This window comes from Littorina saxatilis, linkage group LG11 (assembly GCF_037325665.1).
Source record: "Littorina saxatilis isolate snail1 linkage group LG11, US_GU_Lsax_2.0, whole genome shotgun sequence".
Taxonomy (NCBI): Eukaryota; Metazoa; Mollusca; class Gastropoda; order Littorinimorpha; family Littorinidae; genus Littorina; species Littorina saxatilis.
In genome coordinates this window covers 17528374-17550680 of record NC_090255.1, presented here as the reverse complement: position 1 = coordinate 17550680, position 22307 = coordinate 17528374, and the positions used below count along the sequence as shown (strand labels likewise).

The 22307-nt window shown below is 42.2% G+C and overlaps 2 protein-coding genes across 2 annotated transcripts in view; one reads left to right on the top strand and one right to left on the bottom strand.

Moving 5' to 3' along the window:
* LOC138979903 (HCLS1-binding protein 3-like) overlaps positions 1-22225 on the bottom strand; it is a 22910-nt gene extending 685 nt beyond the window's left edge. The window contains exons 1-7 of the mRNA XM_070352672.1: positions 22078-22225; positions 21104-21266; positions 18944-19151; positions 18137-18269; positions 16369-16508; positions 1848-1992; positions 1-689 (exon numbers count right to left, since the gene is read on the bottom strand). The exon at positions 1-689 is cut by the window's left edge and continues 685 nt beyond it. Of these exons, the coding sequence (XP_070208773.1) occupies positions 191-689; positions 1848-1992; positions 16369-16508; positions 18137-18269; positions 18944-19151; positions 21104-21266; positions 22078-22103 (1314 nt within the window). The 5' untranslated portion in view covers positions 22104-22225 and the 3' untranslated portion in view covers positions 1-190. The remainder of the gene's footprint in view (positions 690-1847; positions 1993-16368; positions 16509-18136; positions 18270-18943; positions 19152-21103; positions 21267-22077) is intronic.
* On the top strand, positions 8548-14920 carry LOC138979901 (uncharacterized). The gene is made up of 4 exons (XM_070352669.1): positions 8548-8728; positions 10825-12887; positions 13238-13390; positions 13670-14920. Exons 2-4 carry the CDS (start codon positions 11627-11629, stop codon positions 14173-14175), a joined length of 1920 nt encoding a protein of 639 aa, XP_070208770.1. The 5' UTR covers positions 8548-8728; positions 10825-11626; the 3' UTR covers positions 14176-14920.
* Positions 22226-22307: the final 82 nt, after the last annotated feature.

Here is a 22307-nt window from a genome sequence, read left to right as displayed (position 1 = left end):
TCTTGTATCTATTTTTCAACTGGCCATACTCATCGTATTCTAGACAACCATGCGTACAAAATACTGCAAAATCGTATGGGTTCCCAGGTCTGCATGCCTTTTAAACCCAGGGAGTTCATTCAGGGTCATCAAAAATCTGCGATTAGTCGCAAATGTTAACACTTCTGAAAAAAACCATTCGCCGAGTCTTTCACGAAAATAGGTCAAGGTCAGCATCATCTTCTTCAGCGTTGGCGGCAATGTACTGCATGATGTCATCTGAACTCAAATCAGGTTTGGTCGGATTATTTCTCGATGCTTCTCGACTCGTTTTACCCCCTTCCGCATTCTTCCCCGAATCAGCATTCTGCGGCTTCAGCTTTCTCGGTGCTGGTTTGGGTCTCTCCGCCGGTACCGGTTTGGCCTTTTCTGTAGGACTTGTTTGGGGTTTTGATGGCACCCTGGGTTTGGGTTTTGGACTGTCTGCAGAGGGTTTTGCCGGGACGGTGGGTTTTGGGTTAGGTTTGTCTGTAGTGGGTTTCGGGCCGGGTGTGGGTTTTGTAGGAATGGAGGGTTTGTGAGGAGTTGTGGGTTTGGTGGGTGGGGGTACAGGATTGGTGTCTTGTGGCTGTGGCTGTGAGCAATGCTCCTGCTTCTTACTTTCTCCTTCCAGCGTCAGCAACTTTTCAAAGTCGATATCCTCGTCCACACTGCAGAGGAAAACATACGTTTAGTTCTTGAAAAAAGTAAGGGAGGAATTATCCCCCCCCCCCCTCTTCCCTCGGAAAAGTTACATTTGACTGTACATGGGACTGGGTGGCCGAGTGGTAACGTACTTGCGCTCGGAAGCGAGAGGTTGCGAGTTCGACCCTGGGTCAGGGCGTTAGCAATTTTCTCCCCCCTTTCCTAACCTAGGTGGTGGGTTCAAGTGCTAGTCTTTCGGATGAGACGAAAAACCGAGGTCCCTTCGTGTACACTACATTGGGGTGTGCACGTTAAAGATCCCATGATTGACAAAAGGGTCTTTCCTGGCAAAATTGTATAGGCATAGATAAAAATGTCCACCAAAATACCCGTGTGACTTGGAATAATAGGCCGTGAAAAGTAGGATATGCGCCGAAATGGCTGCGATCTGCTGGCCGATGTGAATGCGTGATGTATTGTGTAAAAAAATTCCATCTCACACGGCATAAATAAATCCCTGCGCCTTGAATATGTGCGCGATATAAATTGCATAAAAATAAATAATTTTTTTTTAAAAATATGTACCCACGGAATACGCGCGATATAAGCCTCATATTGATTGATTGATTGATACATGGACAGATGCATTAGCCCATCCCACCCAAATCCATGGGATCCCTATTTGTACAACATACTCCCCCGAAAGCGGCGTATGGCTGCATGAATGGTGCGGTAAAAACGGTCATACAGGTAAAAGCCCACTCATGCAAAAACAGGAGTGAACGTGGGAGTTTTAGCACATGACCGAAGAAGAAGAAAAGAAGTACAATATACAAATGCATTAACTTAATTATTATACCCTTAATATCTCTAGTAGAGAAATTCCTTGTAATGCTGTTAAGGCATCACACAGACCACTGGAGCGTCCCAATGTCAGATTACAAGTATGCAAGCACATTTTTAGCAACCACTAATTCAGAATCCTTTAGCGAACATAACTCCTGAAGAGGCTAAAAAGAAACTTACGCACGCATGCACCCACGCGCACACACAACACAACACAGATGCACACACACACACAACACAACACACACACAACACACACACACACACGCACACACACAAGTACACACTCACACACACACTTTCAAAACATCTCAAACTCGATCCACACAATGACCTACTTGAGCAAATCTTCATTACTGTCGTCAATGGTTGCACTGGTCACCTCTCGTTTGGTAATGATGGCGTCGGGAATGAAAGTGAAGTCTTTTTCGTCATCCTCTGTAAGTTCTCGCTTCAAATCCTGACTTTCAAACAAACGGGCTTCTGAAAAATAGGAGAAAAAAACCATGTTTTTTTCTTATTCAATTTCTGTAATATTCAAGGACTTGCTTAATTGTTACTTGACTTCATTCTGAGAGGGTCACTTTTACAGATCTTTGTATGGCTTACTAACACACATCTGAAAAACAACCGGGCAGTAAGCACTCTTAATGCATATGACATGTGTAATAGAGTACTCTTAATGCATATGACATGTGTAATAGAGGACTCTTAATGCATATGATATGTGTAATAGAGTACTCTTAATGCATATGACATGTGTAATAGAGTATTCTTAATGCATATGACATGTGTAATAGAGTACCAGACATGGGAATTGAAAATTGTAAAAAAGGCTGAAAATTTATAACTGAAGTCGGCGGCGCGAAGCGCCAAGCCTTACTAGGGGGGTTCGGGGGCATGCTCCCCCGGAAAAAATTTTCTCCAAAGAACCCAGATGGTGCAATCTGGTGTCATCTGAGCTCCAAGTTTGCCATTAAATTCTGTTTTTAGAATCAGAGTTTTTAGTACCAATTTTTGCTTTTTTTGAAGAAAAAAATATATACATGAGACAGTGACAAAAGGTCAGGTGTCATGTCTACTGTCCCGAATGACACACGATTGCTGACATTTCACCATTGCCAAAAGAATAAACAAATAAGAAATAGGTAGAAAATGAATGTGAAAACTGACTTTGATTGTTGATCAGTATTTTCTATACCACTAACAAATAATCTACTTACACATAGCTGTTTGGCAAATGTATGTTGCATGGGACACACTGACATGAAAGTGGAAGATGTTTTTCCCTCTAGAGAAACTACATATCAAGTTACACTTTTTGTGCTCTTCCATTCCAGTTGGCAATCAATTGTTAATGCATGTTATTTGAAAAAATAGAACGAAAACAGATTAGATAGAATGAAAAATGTACTGGTGATGTCATTTGGGACATACTGACATGAAAACGTCACCTTTTGTCATTGTCTCACATGTATTATATGGTTTAAATTTGTTAAAAAATTGATCTGTTGAGACAAACAGGAAAATGTAACTTGTAACACAATCTGTGCAATCTGGTTTACTTTCAAACATAACAGTTCAAGTAACTGAGGCGGGCGGTAGCAGTGCGTGAACAAAGTACGGACAGGTTTCGCAGGCTTTTGCGCAAAGGCAAAAGTAAGCGGTGCTTTTTTTGTGTGCCTCCCCCCTTTATGTTTTCGGCGGACACTTTTGCTTTTTCGGCGGAACAAACAAAAAATTCGGAGGAAATCGACAATTCCCATGCCTGAGTACTCTTAATTCATGACATGTGTAATAGAGTATTCTTAATGCATATTACATGTGTAATAGAGTATTCTTAATGCATATGACATGTGTAATAGAGTATTCTTAATGCATATGACATGTGTAATACAGAGTATTCTTAATGCATATGACATGTGTAATACTAATAGAGTACTCTCAATGCATGACATGTGTAATAGAGTATTCTTAATGCATATGACATGTGTAATAGAGTACTCTTAATGCATATGACGTGTGTAATAGAGTACTCTTAGGGGGTAAAAATCAAGGGTCTGCCAAACCCGGCAAATGCAGGAGACCGCCCAGAGATCCCTAAGTACCTCTCCCAAAGATGGTACTTTTCGGCAAGATTTACAGTTTCAAGCTGTTAGGACAACTTCTTTGAAAATGTGATTTTATAGAGGTTTTTTGGGGAAACTGAAAGGTAGCCTCGTCAGGGGACAACTATTCAAACCCATATCCTCATCATCTTGTTTCTCGATTGAGAATAATCATTTATAGATGACTATTATTCATTTCCCTTGTTGGGGTGTACTTGCATGTACTGGTGGTTGATTACCCAAATGTCCTCTCAGTGATTGAGGCTTATATGAGGCTCAGTGATTATAAATGTCACTGTTCCTTTAACGGGTTTATTCCGTATTTTTATGTGTACTAATGGTACAGGTAGGTATGGGGAGTGGTGTAGTTGTTTGTTCAACCCATCTCATTATTTTGTTTCTCCACAAACAAATAATCATTTATGTATGATTTGTAGTGTACCTCACAAGATCTGAGTGTTATGATCACAGTAGCTTTGATAGTAGAGGCTGAGCGTTTCCAATGAGGGTAAACGTATTGTAGAGATCGGTAGTCAAGGCTGTTTTGCCCGTCGGTGGTGAGAAGATCGTATATATTGCCCTTGGTTGGGCTGTTGCTCTCCTAATGTGAGGCAGATTAAGTTGAAGTATCTCTCAGTGATTGAGGATTTCGTTGTATGTGTACCTCACAAATTCTGAGGGTTATGATCACAGTAGCTTTGATAGTAGAGGCTGCGCGTTCCCACTGAAGGTGAACGTATTGTAGAGATCGGTAGTCAAGGCTGTTTTGCCCGTCGGTGATGAGAAGATCGTATATATTGCCCTTGGTTGGGCTGTTGCTCTCTTAATGTGAGGCAGATTGAGTTGAAGTACCTCTCAGTGATTGAGGTTTTCGTTGTATGTGTACCTCACAAATTCTGAGGGTTATGATCACAGTAGCTGTGATAGTGGAGGCTGAGCGTTCCCACTGGCAAGTAATTGACTCTGCGTGTTTAAGTAGATAGTTTCGTCAGAGTTGATCTGAGTTCTTATTGGCGGTTACCAATTCCCGCCCGTGGGTTGGCTGGTTCTTGTAATGAGGGGATAAGTGTGTGTCACTCAACATCCCTTAGGCTTGGTGGGCGGAGTTATTGTGGGGGTGATTGTTGGGCGCGAAACTGCGTCCCTCCCTGTCCGTTGCGGTTGGGTGACCGTGTTACGTGTCAATTCTTCCGTGTACTTAGCACTGATAATCAGTGTAGGATTAGACACTGTTTATCGTGCAAAAACTGTTGTTTCGTGGTTGTACTTAATCTCACCGTTTTTTCAGTGATTGCTGTATTTCAGTGTAACGCGTCAATTCAATGAAGAAAAGTTCCCTGTATTATATTGCTTACGTTGCCTGGTATGGCGAGTGTTGTTTATCACTTGATCGGTTAACATGTTTTAACAAGCCGTTCGGCAGACAATTCCCATGCCTGTACTCTTAATTCATATGACATGTGTAATAGAGTACTCTTAATGCATATAACATGTGTAATAGAGTATTCTTAATGCATATGACATGTGTAATACAGAGTATTCTTAATGCATATGACATGTGTAATACTAATAGAGTACTCTCAATGCATGACATGTGTAATAGAGTATTCTTAATGCATATGACATGTGTAATAGAGTACTCTTAATGCATATGACGTGTGTAATAGAGTACTCTTAATGCATATAACATGTGTAATAGAGCACTCTTAATGCATATGACATGTGTAATAGAGTACTCTTAATGCATATGATATGTGTAATAGAGTACTCTTAATGCATATAACATGTGTAATAGAGGAAGTGAGAGTGATGCAGAACCAGTCTCCTCCAGTCTCCTGGTCCCTGAGAGATAAACAAGCATTGAAATGAACAAGCGACTTTAATTCAACCTCAAATATATATTATTATTTTTTAGTATTACACAGTTACAAAAAGAAGAACAATGGAACCTATCATTTAACGTTTAACGGATCACATTTTGGAGTACTTACACAGTCAGGATGATGCATGTCTTGTACCACCCTTATACTTTCTAAAGAAGGAGTCAATAAAAAGTATGGGTCGCACACGACCGTGCCATCCGAATAAGCCTCAACTTTTCTGTCTCTTTGCAGAGATGGGTCATCCACAACCAAATTACATCATCATTGATTTCTTTGTTTACAAATGTAATCCTCTATACAGTGGTTTAGGTACCATACAGAGACTCACCCAGAACAGACAGGAGTGGAGGTCCTTTGTTGCTGCCCTACATACCAACCGGCATAATGGGCAGTAAGTAAGCAAGTAAAAAGTGGTTGAGAAAAAAAGCCTTAATTGGCATTTGAGGATTGCAAGAAGTTTCAATAAAAAATTCCCAATTGTTTCAGAGATACAGGCGCTTTTGTGAGGCTCTGGGTTGAAGCACTGTGAAAGTTAAGACCCTCCATTATCAGACTTCCTCTGCTGTTTTCTTTATTTGGTGTTTAACGTCGTTTTCAACCACGAAGGTTATATCGCGACGGGGAAAGGGGGGAGATGGGATAGAGCCACTTGTCTATTGTTTCTTGTTCACAAAAGCACTAATCAAAAATTTGCTCCAGGGGCTTGCAACGTAGTACAATGTATTACCTTACTGGGAGAATGCAAGTTTCCAGTACAAAGGACTTAACATTTCTTACATACTGCTTGACTAAAATCTTTACAAAAATTGACTATATTCTATACAAGAAACACTCAACAAGGGTAAAAAGAGAAACAGAATCCGTTAGTCGCCTCTTACGACATGCTGGGGAGCATCGGGTAAATTCTTCCCCCTAACTCGCGGGGGGTTTCCTCTGCTGTGAGACCTCAATTTCTCAGACATTTTGTGCATAGTACTAGTGTCACTAAATTTACTTCTATTTTAAGACACTAGCTCCTCTTGCAAGACCTGATTTTCCCAGGCTTTTAGTGTGGTCAAAGGGAGGTAACACTGTATACTTATACTCTCTTATTACACGGTACAGTGGAACCTCCCGTTTAAGACCTAAACAAATCTGAGAAAACCAGGTCTTCAGGGAGTGATCGAGTCTTAACCCTTACACTGGTGCAATTCTGTAACACATGTTACATAGCCACTGGTGAATTAACAGAGAGAAAAATAAAGAAAAACGGTCATATAGGTTTTTGCATCCATGGGAGGTAATCGGAACCGACCAAACAGACTGAGCCAGTAGCGCGACATATGTCGTGACAACCAGGTGACAGTATACGTAAAGTAGTGCGACATATGTCGCGACAACCAGCCTAAGGGTTAAAATGGAGGTAAATTACAGGCATTATGAAGAGCTAGAGAACGTTTGAAAAAGTAGATCTTAAAACAGGGTTGCACTGTATACAAACTCTCCAAATGCACCATATGTGGCTTGGGGGCCCGGTAGCTCAGTTGGTAGAGCACTGGACTTGTGATCGGAAGATCGCAGGTTCGAATTCGGGGCAGGGACAGAGACTATTCAGAGACGGAAGCCATGTCCCACCCCCGTGTCACCACAATGGCACATAAAAGATATTGATCATTCTGCCATAAGTGCAGATGGCTGATACCACATAAACACACATACACTTGTGTATCTCGTCAAAAGCCGCGAGGGCGTAAAACTCGAATCATATAACCCATATCTTAATTGTCCTTAAGAGGCGAAATATTTAGCCTGTAGGACATAAAGCATTCAATCTTTCCTTTCCATATGTGGTTAACAGAACCTTCCCTTCCCTCTGCCGTGTATTGGCAGAAGGCAGTAAGTCCAAATTTGGTAAAATTGAGATTTTCATATCATAATGCAGAGGGGGAAAAGGCGCATCTTGTGTCAAAATTTCTAAGATGTGCGATCAATATTTATGGACTTTTTGAAGAAGTAAGTCCACTAAAAAAATTTTAATCGAAGGATAAAAATCGGCAAATGGAAGCAAGTCCAGGGACTTTTGGTTTTCAGGTTTGCACTGGACTTACTTCCTTGCAAGCCTCAAAACGAGTTTGCATGGTTTAGCGCTCTATGTCCATTAGCCAATCGCGTTCACCCTTTTGTAATCATGACAGCGATTAACCAATCAGAACTAAGCTTATTGTATCATTATTTCCCTGGCCTTTGTCGGGGAAAATGGCGATGAGAGCTGCCGACGTGTTCAACTATCTGAAGCAACAGTAAGTTGGTTTGTTTGTTTGTTTCATTTTTGTTGTTGGCAGTTTTGCGTTCCGGTCTGAAATGACTCTCTCTCAATAGGTGTATGGGAATTTACAACGACAACACAGATTTTCTGACTGATTTGGGTATTCCAGTGTGCACTGTCTTGCATTAATTTACGGAGCTAGCAAGTTCAAATGCCCATTTATTATAGTTTTGTTGTTCTACGCTACTTCCACCGTGACTTCTTGACTATTCACTTCTGTTATTTTCATCATGATATTTATGGATGCATTTAGCATGTTTCTAATACAAAGAGTGATAGTTGTGTTGATCTAGAATGAGTGACTTGTGGTTGAACAACACTATTCTTGAGCACTGAAATCGTGTTAGATCTAGATCTAGAACTGGAGGATTGTTCTGCGGTCTCTTTGTGCTTCCAACCATTGGAATAAGTATTGCGTCCTATTATATCTGACAGAAATGTGATTCAAAGCGGGACAGGCAGCGACGACAGCTGCAGCACACAGTGTGAGGGATACTCGCCACCACTGCCCCCTTTTGCTGAAGCCAGTGAAGGACCCAAAACAAGGTACGTTTCACTTTCACAGCCAAAAATAGCGTGCAACATTTTTTCATTCCTTTCTTTGCTTGGGCTGAAGAGGTATATTTTAAAACGAGCAACATCTTGACATCACTTTCGTTGCAGTAGTATTAGTATCATCAGCAGCAGTAATCGTTTGTCATTATAGTGGCCCGGAGGGGGGGGGGGGGGGGTTGCGCGGGAGAGGAAAAGGATGATGTGAAGGAGGGTGGGGAGGAGATTTGTCAATAAAATGTCTCACTGTTGCTGCCTTTTTGATTTGACAGATGTGTAAGCGACAAGGGCAGACAAGACCAATTCGTGGAAGAGACTGTGCTCCCCCAAACAACTCAAGGCGTTCACATCAGATTGCAAGGAACAAGCAGGTATGGTGTCGGTTTCATTCACTTATTGAAGTTAGTGCAGATTAGAGTTGTTCATTTCTTTTTGTTCACATTAAGAACTGCCAGACTCATCCGATATATAACATTATAAGTTTCTATATTGTCTATATAGAGTGTTTATTTTGAGCATAATTGAAGATCAAGAACAGAATGCCCTGGATATTGGTTTTGTCAATCAGATCACTCATTGATTTAAAATAAATGTATTTCACACTACGTAACACATTTATTTACACAAGCTGTTCCCAAGGACTGCATGTGTGTAAAAGTATAGAGTTGTGTTTTTATTGCTAAAAGTCTTTAACACGTTTTTGTTCGGAATAAAGACTTATGTGAGCTTGTAACTTGAATCCAGGGCGGTGATATTCTCTGAAGATTCTCTGCAAGTCAATCGCACCAAACATAAAAAAGAGACATTTACTTTATCATCAATACTGTCCTGACTGTTGTCGTTATTGTTTTAACATCTGATAGTGTTCAAATGTTCAAATCCACAAGAAAAGTACATCTTGTTACACTTAGTAAAGAATGTTTTAACACAGGGGGGAAATCGAGACGAGGGTCTATTGACTGTGTGTGTGTCCGTGTGTACAATGTAGAGCGATTCAGAGAAAACTACTGGACCGATCTTAATAAAACTTGACATGAGAGTTCCTGGGTATGATATCCCAAGATTTTTTATTTTTCGATAAATGTCTTCGATGACGTCATATCCGGCTTTAAGTGATAGTTGAGGCGGAACTGTCACGCTCTCATTTTTTAACCAAACTTTGGTCAAGCAATCTTTGACTCAGTCCGCACTTTGGGATTGGATTTCAATTAGTTCATTAGATTGCTCATTAAAATTGTCATTAAAAACCAATTTTCACTTACCGATTAAAATATCATTGCTTTGTATACCGCATCTTCTCCTGAATTCAAATATGTATCGATAAGACGCTCAGAATTAAAGAAAATAGGTTGAGTATAAATGTTCGCATGCTTCGCGGAGTCGAGCGTGACCCGTCCCGGTCTTGATTCTTCGGGTATGGTTACCCGAGACTATCTGAATGTAGTCTCGCCGACAACTGGTTTTTGTAGTTGATCTTTTAGCCGACGAGCGCAGTGGCGTGGTGGTAAGACGTCGGCCTCCTAATCGGGAGGTCGTGAGTTCGAATCCCGGTCGCTACCGCCTGGTGGGTTAAGAGTGGAGATTTTTCCGATCTCCCAGGTCAACTTATGTGCATACCTGCTAGTGACTTAACCCCCTTCGTGTGTACACGCAAACACAAGACCAAGTGCGCACGGAAAAGATCCTGTAATCCATGTCGGAGTTCGGTGGGTTATGGAAACACGAAAATACCCAGCATGCCTACTCAACGAAAGCGGAGTGAAGCTGACTATGCTCTCAGAGTATAGTGTGGGGAACCCAAATGGGCAAACGAGATCACACGTAACCAGACAATTCTGGAACGCTGAAGAAGAAGAAGAAGATCTTTTAGTGTGATGCCTACATGTTGATTGAATGTTTTTATATCGCTTCACGCGACTTGTTTATGTATTTCTGCCCTCGGTTGGGGAAACTGAAAGATTACTGGGTGAAACATCTGTTTTACTTCATTTACGGTTAACTCTTATAAGTCATACACTTTTTCCTATGTCCCACTACAGACAGACATATCTGCCGAGACGTGTTAACAGTTCACAAGAGCACCATTCCACTTGTTCACGTGGAAAACATCTACGGCCCAAACGTTTTCAGTTCAAATTGAGATTTCATTCTTGACGAATGAATTTTTGCAAGTGATTCCTAAGGCGTTTTGCATGATTTATGTTTCTTTTTTTTTAAAATCCAACTCAGTAAAGAGAAAAGCTTTACTTTAAAAGTTTTGTTTGTCACTTTGTGTCATGATGGAATGGTGCTTTTTCCACATGTAAAAGATTGGACAGACATGTGGTGGTGCACATGAATGCTTACACGAGAAAGAGTGGGCTGATAATCGTGTTCATCCACTGTTGTCTGATCCTACGGTTATTTGTGTGGTAGCTCGTCGCCATTATAATCATTAATGGGATATTGTTAACTTTTATGTTGACAGGTGCTTAATCGGTGACTGCACCATTCCTCCTCATACATACGACGATTCAACACACGTTTCCGAAACATCAAGCCCCTCCATCCTAAGTGACGCAGATGATGCCTTACCTTCTTATCTGTTCTGCTTTGAGAAAGACTCTGACCTATGTTCCTCTGATGACCAGACGACACCAGCGAGGAAGAAAAAGCGAGCCAGAACCCCAGACAGCAGGATAACAAGAGACATAACATCAAGCACCTCCATCCTAAGTGACGCAGATGATGCCTTACCTTCTGATCTGTTCTGCTTTGAGAATGACTCTGACCTATGTTCCTCTGATGACCAGACGACACCAGCGAGGAAGAAAAAGCGAGCCAGAACCCCAGACAGCAAGATTAAAAGAGACATAAAAAAGCACCCACTTCGGCCAGCTTGTCAGGCAACATGTAGACTTAAGTGCTCAACAAAAATTGACCAACAGCACAGAGAGGGAATTCACATTGCGTTCTGGAACTTAGACTACAATTCTCGAAAGAACTTTGCCAGTCATCGCATTGAGCGTTTTGCCACAGAAAGGCATAGACCCCGAGCTCGGACTGTTTTCGAAGGCAGAAGAAGGAAAAGCGAAAGTAGAAAGTACACTCTCGTGGACAAAAATGGAGAATCCACACAAGTATGCAAGACTTTCTTTTTGAACACACTAGGGTTCACCTCCGATAAGTTCATAACAACACTGAGCAGGACTACGTCGCCTGGTGCTGCCACTCCTCCTCCAGACAAAAGAGGAAAACATGAACCTGCTCACAAAACAAACAGCGCAGTGATGGAAGCTATAAACCACCACATAGAATCATTCCATCCGACGGTCCCACATTATCGACGGAGCCACGCACCTTTCAGAAGGTATCTCCCAGACGACATTTCCATAACATCCATGTGGAAAGACTTCAAGGAAAAGAAGGCAGAGTCCAAAGTTTCATTTAATTTGTACAGACAATGTGTCCGGAATAAAAATATCAGTTTCAGCAAACTTGGAGGAGAAGAGTGCGAACTTTGCCTGCTGTATAACACAGAGTGTCACGGACACGTGAACCAACAGCAACCATCGTGTGAACTGTGCGAACAATGGGCACAGCACATTGAACATGCCCGGAAATCGAGGACCCAGTATCAGGAGGACGGCAAAGCTTCCTCAGGGGAAGGAGAAACAGTCTATCTTTCAAGTGACATGCAGAAAATAATAGTTCTTCCTCGTATGCCCGGCGTGAAGACCTGCATGTTCACTCGCAGGCTTGTGGTTTTCCATCAGACCTTTGCACCGTTAGGTCACCTGAAGTCCAAACGCAGAGAACATCGTGTGCTGGCCTGCGTCTGGCACGAGGGGATTTCTGGACGAAAAGCAGCCGACGTTGCCAGTGCGTATGCCAAAGCCATAGAATACTACAGCCAAAGTACCGACTCCATTGTCATATGGTGTGACAACTGTGGACCCCAAAACAAGAACTGGACTTTATATACGTGCTTGACACTTTTGATAAATTCCCCCACAGTGTCCTTGACACAATTAGAACTGCGCTACCTTGAGAAAGGACACACTTTCATGTCTGCGGACTCGTTCCACGCATCCGTAGAAAAAAGCACCAAAAGACACAAAAATCTCTGGAACTTTGAGGATTTTTCTGATTGCGTTGAAGCATCGGCCGGATCACCCAAGTTGGCAAGTCTCCAGTGCCAAGACTTCCGGCTGTGGAGAAATGGTGTCTCCGCCAGGAAAAAAGATGTCCAGTGTAGACCACACTTGAGAACAATCAGAGCAGCAAAGTTTTCTAAAGGCTGCACTGCACTGCAGTACAAACTTGATCTTTCTGAGCAGACATTCAAACAATGTTCTTTCATGAAAGAGTCCTTGCTTGCCGACCCTGCTCTACCTCCTAAACTGACTGCGAACAGAGGGTTGGAACTGCAGAAAGCCGTGGACATCAAAAAGAAGCTTTGCCCATTGATGCCACTCTCCAAGAGACAGTTTTGGAACTCCCTGGCTGAAGACAAAAACAACTTGGATCTCCAGGTGCAAAAGAGTGAAGGTATGTACCGTGTGAAAAAATCGCGCATGTATATTGACTGAGATTAAAGAAACCAACAAATCCACGCAAAATACTCGGCAGGTCTACATGATTCAATGACTAATATCAGTATTATAGTAACTAGATGGATATCCTTCCCCGCTCTGAACAACACACGAACCTCCTGAGTCATTACACTATCTACAAGTATCTGCCATTGTAGTTGTGCTTTATGCAACATTTAGAACAAAAAAATCTCTCTCTCTCTCTCTCTCTCTCTCTCTCTCTCTCTCTCTCTCTCTCTCTCTCTCTCTCTCTCTCTCTAATTTCTTTTTAGACTTCTCATTGCTTTCGTCCTATCTTTTTGCCAGTCTCTGAAAGTTCCGAGTCGGACCTGGACAACGATGACGACCACCCGTCGCCTACAGAACCCCGTGGTTCATGCATGTCTTCAGCCTGCTCGTCTCGCCCCTCCCGGCCGTCGTATCCCTTGTACGAAGGCATAGACCCGATCCTGGCTGCTGGTAAGTTCCCGACTCTCATTATTCCTGTTATCGTCCGTTGATTCAGTGATTCACTGTGCAGGATATAAAATGTAACATATATTTGTACCTGCATGGTGTGTCATTTAAGAAGTCAATATGATGAGCGTAGAATATCTCTGAGCATAACGACTTAAGTGGACATTAGAAACAAGTCAACATGCCCGTATGCATTTTGCTACGAGTATACATCATTGCCTGGTTATTTTTCTTTGCGATTTGGTTAATGATAACTGTTCGATCACTTTTGTCTCTTTTCAGAGGGCAGACAGATCGAGTATACTCGAGGTGATGGGAACTGCTTCTTCCGCGCCATAAGCAGAGAACTTGACGGCTCTGAAGTCAACCATGGCAAGTGGCGAGACATGGTGTGCAACACAATTGCTTCCCAGCCTCAGTTATTCGAACAGTACGTGGGTACAACCATCGACGACCACCTTCGGGACATGCGACAGTTGGGCAGGTGGGCAACAACTTGCGAACTCTACGCCATCGCAACGTGTCTCGGTCGTCACCTGTACGTGTTCTCGCCACACCCTGGGCAAGGCGACAACGCTGCAGCGTACAGATGGCTCGGATTCCCACCCCAGGAGGAAGCTGTCGAAGTTGTTGGTGGGCATGATGAGTCAGTGCATCCACGGTATATCACACTGTGTCACACTCATGCCAACCACTTCGACCGAATTCGTCCGTTGCTGGCAGGTTGCAACTGCGAGATGCAACCACCCCGGCTTGCTGGAGAAGAGGCCACAATGGATCTTACCTAAATGACAATGCCAGCAATATAGGACGGTTATGGACCGAAGAAGAGGAAGAGGAGCAATACCGACAACTTTCAGTTTGACAATAACAGATGATGAGCGCAGAGATGCAGAACGTTGGGACGAGGAGGGCGAGGGGGTGGGGGGGATTGTATATTGTTTGTTAGTTATCCGAATAGGTTCATGGAACAAATCTACACGCAGTTAATCGCTGTAGTAGATAATTGTCATCAGTCGGATGGCAGAATGTCAGTGAATAGTCTTAGAAGGGGTGTAGACTGTAACTGGGGGAGATGGGGTGGTAAATGAATATACTGCATCATATTTTGCAGGTTTGTGGTTTTGCTAGTTGAACACTCAACTACAGTGTTCGTGGACACTGTGTGAATTACTATGTAATTCTACTAGCAAATGTAGCGCGCATGGTGTACAACTACAAATGATTATATAGTTCATCACACAGTTTTTAAGACTAATTAAGCACATTTTGTTCAAAAGTGGAACACTTCAGCTGAAAGTGAACACTGCACGATATATAGTTAACATTGGTATAATGGCGGCGTGTCAAGCCAGTTCTTTTTGTAATGCTGTTGCTTTAATTTTGTGTCCTTTGGAAATCAAGACTGCACGATTATGTATTGTTAATTCTGGTATAATGGCGGCTTGACAAACCAGTTCTTTTTGTCATGCTGTTGCTTTAACTTTGTGTCCTTTGGAAATCGTTAGTCAAACTCAATAAATAAAACGTCTTATTGTCAAATCCTGGTTTCTAATTCTTCTTAGCAAACGAAAGCGAGAGAGACAGTGAGAAGCAAAGAAAAAGTGTGTGTGTGTGTGTGTGTGTGTGTGTGTGTGTGTGTGTGTGTGTGTGTGTGTGTGTGTGTGTGTGTGTGTTACAGACAAGCAGCAAGAACAGAGCGTGTGTGTAAACGATTTCTTAGATTTGTATTTTAATGTTAAAATACTTGCGTTCAAGTCTATATTAATTTTGTCTTGTGAATATCAAAAGAGAGTATCAGACTTGTATTAAAAATAATGGTCTTTTTAAACGATATCAATGACACAAGAACGGATTAACAATAAAGTTAATCATGAGAGAGCGACCACAGAATGATAAGCAAAACGAGGAACACAGACACAGACAAAGCATGTGTTGAAATTTAAGAAAACGGGAACATTCGTATCAGTTAATCACAAAGTAACATACAAATTGTTCACCAAGGAAGTTGTTTGTGCATTCAGAAATTCACGAAATCACTGGACGTAAAGTCACATTTGAAAAACGTTCCAAAAGCAGTGTTGCGTGTATTTTCTTCTACTTTCAAAGTTCTGAGATAATAAATAGGCAGAAAGCATGCCTTTTTATCGGCCAGATATAACGCTAGGATATAATATGGCAGAAAGCAGTAAGTCCAATGCTGCTTTTTGCCATTTTTTTTAAATAAGATTTAAGTCGGGATATAATTTGGCAGAAAGCAGTATGTCCTCTTGCTGCCTTTTACCATAATTTTTAAGTGAATGAGTTCGGGGATTTAATTCGGCAAAAGGAAGTAAGTCCACAAAAATCATTATTTCTAAGTGATGAATTAAGTGAGGGTTTTAATATTCATAGCAGAAACGCACAATAATGCCCTACATGTTGTCAGCAAACAAAAAAATCATTTAAAGCTTTTCATTCCAAAACAGCGATGGAAACAGAAAAAGTCGATTTTCTCGAAACTATGTTTCATGGACTTGCTTCCTTCTGCCTTTACACGGCAGCCCTCACCTCACCTCCCACCCTCCTTCAATGAATACTCTCTCTCTTTCTCTTTCTATAAATGCTATACGATACTGATACTAACACAGCCTAGCGGTGACCATAGGAGTAATCTTCTCCGGCTGATATGCCGAAGTCACGGAGACAAACTTCATTCTCAAATTCTTTAGGTCAATTTATGGGAGACATGCGAGAGAAACATCAGAATGTTTCTGTGACGCCATAACTGGCATTTTGATGTCTTCTCGAAACCTTGTTTCGCTTTTGGCGTATTTGGTTATACTTTGAAAGAGACGTTTTGGTTTGTATAATCGGTGTCATTTGTCTTTTAGCTGTCTCTATTACCACAACCAATTGAAACAAACCCACACACCCCATCACTTCAAACACACACACACACACAGATAGGATAAAAATCCAAATCTTCATAAGCAACTCACGAGAAGCAGGCGTGCGACTGGAATCAGCAGCAGAGAAGAAATCATCATCAGAATCCTCAGCACCAGCGTCAGGATTTGCTGCTGTCAAAAAGTCTTCTACCTCCTCTTCCTCCTCCTCTTCAAACAGATTGCTCGCCGACCTGAAATAAACACATTTCTTTTTTGTACAAAATAATATGTGTAGCAAGAGCGTGGTCAAGCTTATCAATCGGGAATATTAAAAAAACACCATGCAGCCCTCGAGGCGCAGTGGTTGGCGCATTGCGCTGTGGGCCGGGAGGTCGTCCATTCGAATCCGATCAGAGTCAGGTGGGCTTTTCGGGCTGCGGCTGGCTCCTACCCAGAGTGGAAGTGCTATGGTTTCAATGGTAAGGCTGGAATCACACAGCCGAGTGTCATTCACCTCACAAATGCGACTTTAGTTTGCCCAGGTTGCGCTTATTAGTTATAACTATATCAGTATATGGCCAATACCCCAAGTGCAGCAGTTCTCGGGCCTGGTTGATGGCAGGATATATTATGACAGTACAAGCATAGATTGCTGCCCCGTCACATAATCACAAACCCTTTCGGAAATCCATAGCAACATCATCATCATAATCCTACTCTCACCAATCATCATCAAAGGACTGTCAACTCTGATTAAACAAGAAGGGCAAAGCCCATACGACTCACATGCTTGACCTTGACCTTTACATAGCAATGACATCATACACTAAGAACTGCTTTACACATTTTTCCTACCAAAATACATGTGACCTTGACCCAAGGTCAAGGTCATCCAAGGTCATGCAACACAAAGCTGTTAATTCAAGACATAGGAAGTACAATGGTGCTTATTGGCTCTTTCTACCATGAGATATGGTCACTTTTAGTGGTTCACTACCTTATTTTGGTCACATTTCATAAGGGTCAAAGTGACCTTGACCTTGATCATATGTGACCAAATGTGTCTCATGATGAAAGCATATTACATGTGCCCCACATAATTTTTAAGTTTGAAACAGTTATCTTCCATAGTTCAGGGTCAAGGTCACTTCAAAATATGTATACAATCCAACTTTGAAGAGCTCCTGTGACCTTGACCTTGAAGCAAGGTAAACCAAACTGGTATCAAAAGATGGGGCTTACTTTGCCCTATATATCATATATAGGTGAGGTATTGAATCTCAAAAACTTCAGAGAACATGGGAAAAATGTGAAAAATAGCTGTTTTTTAGACAACATTTATGGCCCCTGCGACCTTGACCTTGAAGCAAGGTCAAGATGCTATGTATGTTTTTTGGGGCCTTGTCATCATACACCATCTTGCCAAATTTGGTACTGATAGACTAAATAGTGTCCAAGAAATATCCAACGTTAAAGTTTTCCGGACGGACGTCCGGACGGACGGACGGACGACTCGGGTGAGTACATAGACTCACTTTTGCTTCGCATGTGAGTCAAAAATGTAAGCAGAGGGGGGAAAAAAGTTCATTATTGGAACGTTTAATCATAAACAAAACAAAACATGCATGCACTAGTACGTCTACCAATAGTGTTATTTGAAGTGGCCAGACAAACAAATCATAACAAAACAATGAACAGAAAATAAAGTAGCTCATTACAGATGTTCTGTCTTCTATTTCAAGCTGGCGAAAGTAAAAGGCGAAAGGGCAATTATTCATTATTCAGGGTAACAAAACAAAAACACTACTCTTTAAAATAAATTCCTCTTTAATTGTCAGCATACATACACACTCACTGTCAAAAGTTATAAAATACATACTTTTCTCCTTGACTTTCATCTTCATCGTTTTTTGCAGAGTCTCCTTCTCCGCCCTCTCCCGCTCCTTTTTCTTTTGCTGCCAGTTCTTCTGTCTCTCCGCTCGCATATCGTTTTGCCTTCTGTGCTTCCACACCTGTAAAAAAAAGTCAGGGTTATTGTTCAGTTTGGATTTTTTTTTTAAATCATTGTAACTGGACTCCCCCCCCCCCCCCCCCCCCCCCCCTCGCTCTCTCTCTCTGTCTCTCTGTCTGTCTCTTTCTCTCTCTTTCTTTCTCTCTCTCTATCAGTCTCTCTCTCTCTCTCTCTCTCTCTCTCTCTCTCTCTCTCTCTCTCTCTCTCTCTCTCTCTCTCTCTCTCTCTCTCTCTCTCTCTCTCTCTCTCTCTCTCTCTCTCTCTCTCAAATCATTATCATCATCATCATCATGTCTTCTCTCTCTGTCAGCATTTGACACAATATAAAGCTAGATAACTGCCGAAGTGTTTTTTTTAGTATGTATTGGAATCATTCTATCCTTGTAAAAATGCCTTTGATAGGATTTCTTTGTGTAAATGGCATTGCACTTTGATAAAATGAGCAGATAGGTTTTATTCCCACAATGCATTTCATCCACACATGAGAGTATTTGAGGCTTGACCCGCATCAAGTACTGAAGAACTGGGAACAGCTTTATATGATTCTAACTCTCTCTTTTTCTTTCTCTCTCTCTCTCACACACACACACACACACACACACACACTAGCTGTCACACACACACACACACACCCAACACACACACACACCAGTAAAATACAAAGCATTACAACACATAGAAATGCCAGAACTGGACTGGATGTGACTATTCTTGGCGTAGCGGCGAGGAATTTCATGAAAGAATCCAAACTATTGCGACGCTCCTTGATCACAGCATCATTGACGATGATGGATTTCTTGACGATGTGCGGCATAGCAGTGCCAGAGAAGGCCTCATTCAATTTTGCTCGGAGGTCCTCACAGTCAGGAAACTTCTTGTAAATCTGTAACACACACACATACACACACACACACACACACATGCGCATGCACACACACATGCAAGCAAGCATGCATGCACGCACGCACACAAACATACACACACACACACACACATTAAGTTGATTAACATGGCATGTTGTGTATCATTCACGATATATAACTCAAGAGCCTCAAATTAAAAGATACATGTAAAAACAAACCAACAAAAAACACCAAAGCTAAAATGTTATAGTGATTACCTCCTTCCTCCTTTTTTGCAAACATATTTTACGACAGTTGAACCTGCATGGACAAAAACTTCTCATTAATGACCAGCTGCCAACAACTGCCCCACCCAAGAATCTCCACAATTCTTTTTCCATTTAATTCACCTTTCCATTGTGACCAGCTATTAGTTACGACCACTTCTGGTCAGCCCCTTGGTTCGTCGCTGTAGGGAACACACAGCCAAGTATCTCTATACTTTGACCTGACAAGGCAATCAAATGCCTTGTCGAAATGACAGCCAAACTGAGCCTATTCGAGGAATCAATAGCGAGATTTAAGAAACAGCACGTTTCGTTTTGCAGCTCGTTTCGTTTGGTGAATGAGTCACCCCGCGAAACGGAACGTGTAACGAGACGGCATAGGCCGCAGACAAGATTTAGATGTATTCACGTTTCGTTTCGGAATGAAAGGCCGGGCATGGCAGGATATGATCCGCTGACTGGGCATGGCATAATTTCAACTCCACGAGTCAATAAAGGATTGACATACTCGCATTGCACGCACAAGAGCTTCACATTTTTCAATTCATGCACCTGATCACATACGAAGCCAGAATAAAAATTCGATGCGATGACCTACTTCTGCTTCGCCATTTGCTTTCTCACCATGAAGTTGGATAAATGTACCAGGATCAGCACCCTTCAAAATATTTCAGTTCACAACAGTTGTCTACCTCCAATGAACACATTCTCAGCGCTGAAAGACTGTGAAAGGGTTGATGAATCTAGCAATGCATAAAATGGCCAACAAATAAAACTGTTAGTGTGCAAAAATACTCACAAAAGTTGACGAAATATTGTTCGTTTTTTGGGGGTGGAAAACGTGACTGCGTTTTGACGTTCCACGTTCCGTTTCAGTTGACCTTCACCTTTCCAGCGAGAGACCCCCGAAATAATGACGTTTACCACAACTTCAAAACGAAACGTCCCAACGTTTCGTTTCTTAAATCTCCGTAATATCAGAATGTATCCTCAGCCGATATGTTCCTATATAGACCAATTGTCCTAAGAGGGCTTTACACTAAAATATACAGATTTAAGTCAGTCAGTTGTTGTGTTAATGATCTTCTTCTTCTTCTTCTTCTTCTTCTTCTGCGTTCGTGGGCTGAAACTCCCATGAACACTCGTGTTTTTTTATGTGTATGACCGTTTTTAGCCCGCCATTTAGGCAGCCATACGCCGCTTTCGGAGGAAGCATGCTGGATATTTTTGTGTTTCTATAACCCACCGAACTCTGACATGGATTACAGGATCTTTTCCGTGCGCATTTGGTCTTGTGCTTGCGTGTACACACGAAGGGGGATAAGCCACTAGTAGGTCTGCACATAAGTTGACCTGGGAGATCGAAAAAATCTCCACACTTAACCCACCAGGTGGCCGCGATTCGAACTCAAGACCTTCCGATTAAGAGGCCGACGTCTTACCACCCCGCCACAGCGCCCGTCATGTGTTAATGATCACATTCATGGGAACGAAGGTGTCTTTAAAGCCCCACTCCGCTTCACATGAGGTTTACAGAACGATGGAATCTTTCACCAAATAACACTTGCAATAGCATTTAACAGCATTGAATGACACAGTTCGTTTGCATGGCTATTTTTAGCATGCGTAAACCACACACCAATTCTCGTGGTTTATTCACACATCTATCATACAGCATAGCAGTCAAACACAGCCTACACACTCACCGTGAACTGCACAACATCCGAGTCTTTGTGGCTTGGCAGCTTGAAGCACGAGAGGTTGGACACCACCACGATCTGGTATTCGTATGTGGACCGCATGAGGCCGGGCAGTTCCCTGAAGCCGGTCACCGACAGGTCAACCCCTGTGTCCTTGTTCCGCAGCTCTCTGCAACACACCACACATGTCAACACCTATACAATTGGCACGCATGCACGCACACACACTGACACACCCACACACTGTCACACACACACCGCCCACACACACACACACTGTCAGTGTCACACACACACCACCCACACACTTGCTGTCACACACACACCGCCCACACACACACACACACTGTCAGTGTCACACACATACACCACCCACACACTATAGCTGTCACACACACACCACCCACACACACACTCACACACACACAGTCACACACACACACACATACTGACACACACACACACACACACATGCAGGGATGGAAAAATTATCCGCCCAATCGCCAGAGGCGAGTAAAAAATCTGCCGGGCTAGTGAAAACCGCCTGGCAACTCGCTCGGATGGCCAATGAAAATTCGGGTCAAATGCATAATGTTTGGTTGTATTCTCGAGTTTTAAAGACATATAAACACAATGAGAAGACTATGACCACAAACAAAATCAAAACAAGAAAAGATATACATATATAGATTCAGGGAAATAATAAAGAGATTAAAAACTATTAAATAGCAGCTTTCAAATATAATAACCAATGTGCAAGCTTGTGCTTGTGGGAGCATGAGGCAGTGAGACTAGCAGAGAGTTCTTGCTCTGTCCATGTCAAACAGATACTGTGAATGGAGGAGCCTCAACTGAATCCAGTGCAAAACAGAAAGTAGTACGTGTAGCAGACGACATTCGAGCGATATATTCAAAGTGTTTTGTTGTTCCTTTGCCGAAAAAAACTCTCAAGACAGAGACATGGCATCTTTTCGACATACCTGACTGTAACTGTTGCTTTCGGCATGATGCTTTACGGCTGACTCGCGGTAACTTTGCAAAATTCACCAGACAATTGTTTTGGTCTAGAGTTTCACACACCCCTCCCACCTGCCGCCATTACATTATGTCTCAAGTCGAGGCTTGAAGATAATTACAGTTTTTAATCAGAAATACTGAAACGGTGCCTCCTAGAGTTAATTCATCATAACTCAAATAGTCTTCGTTAATT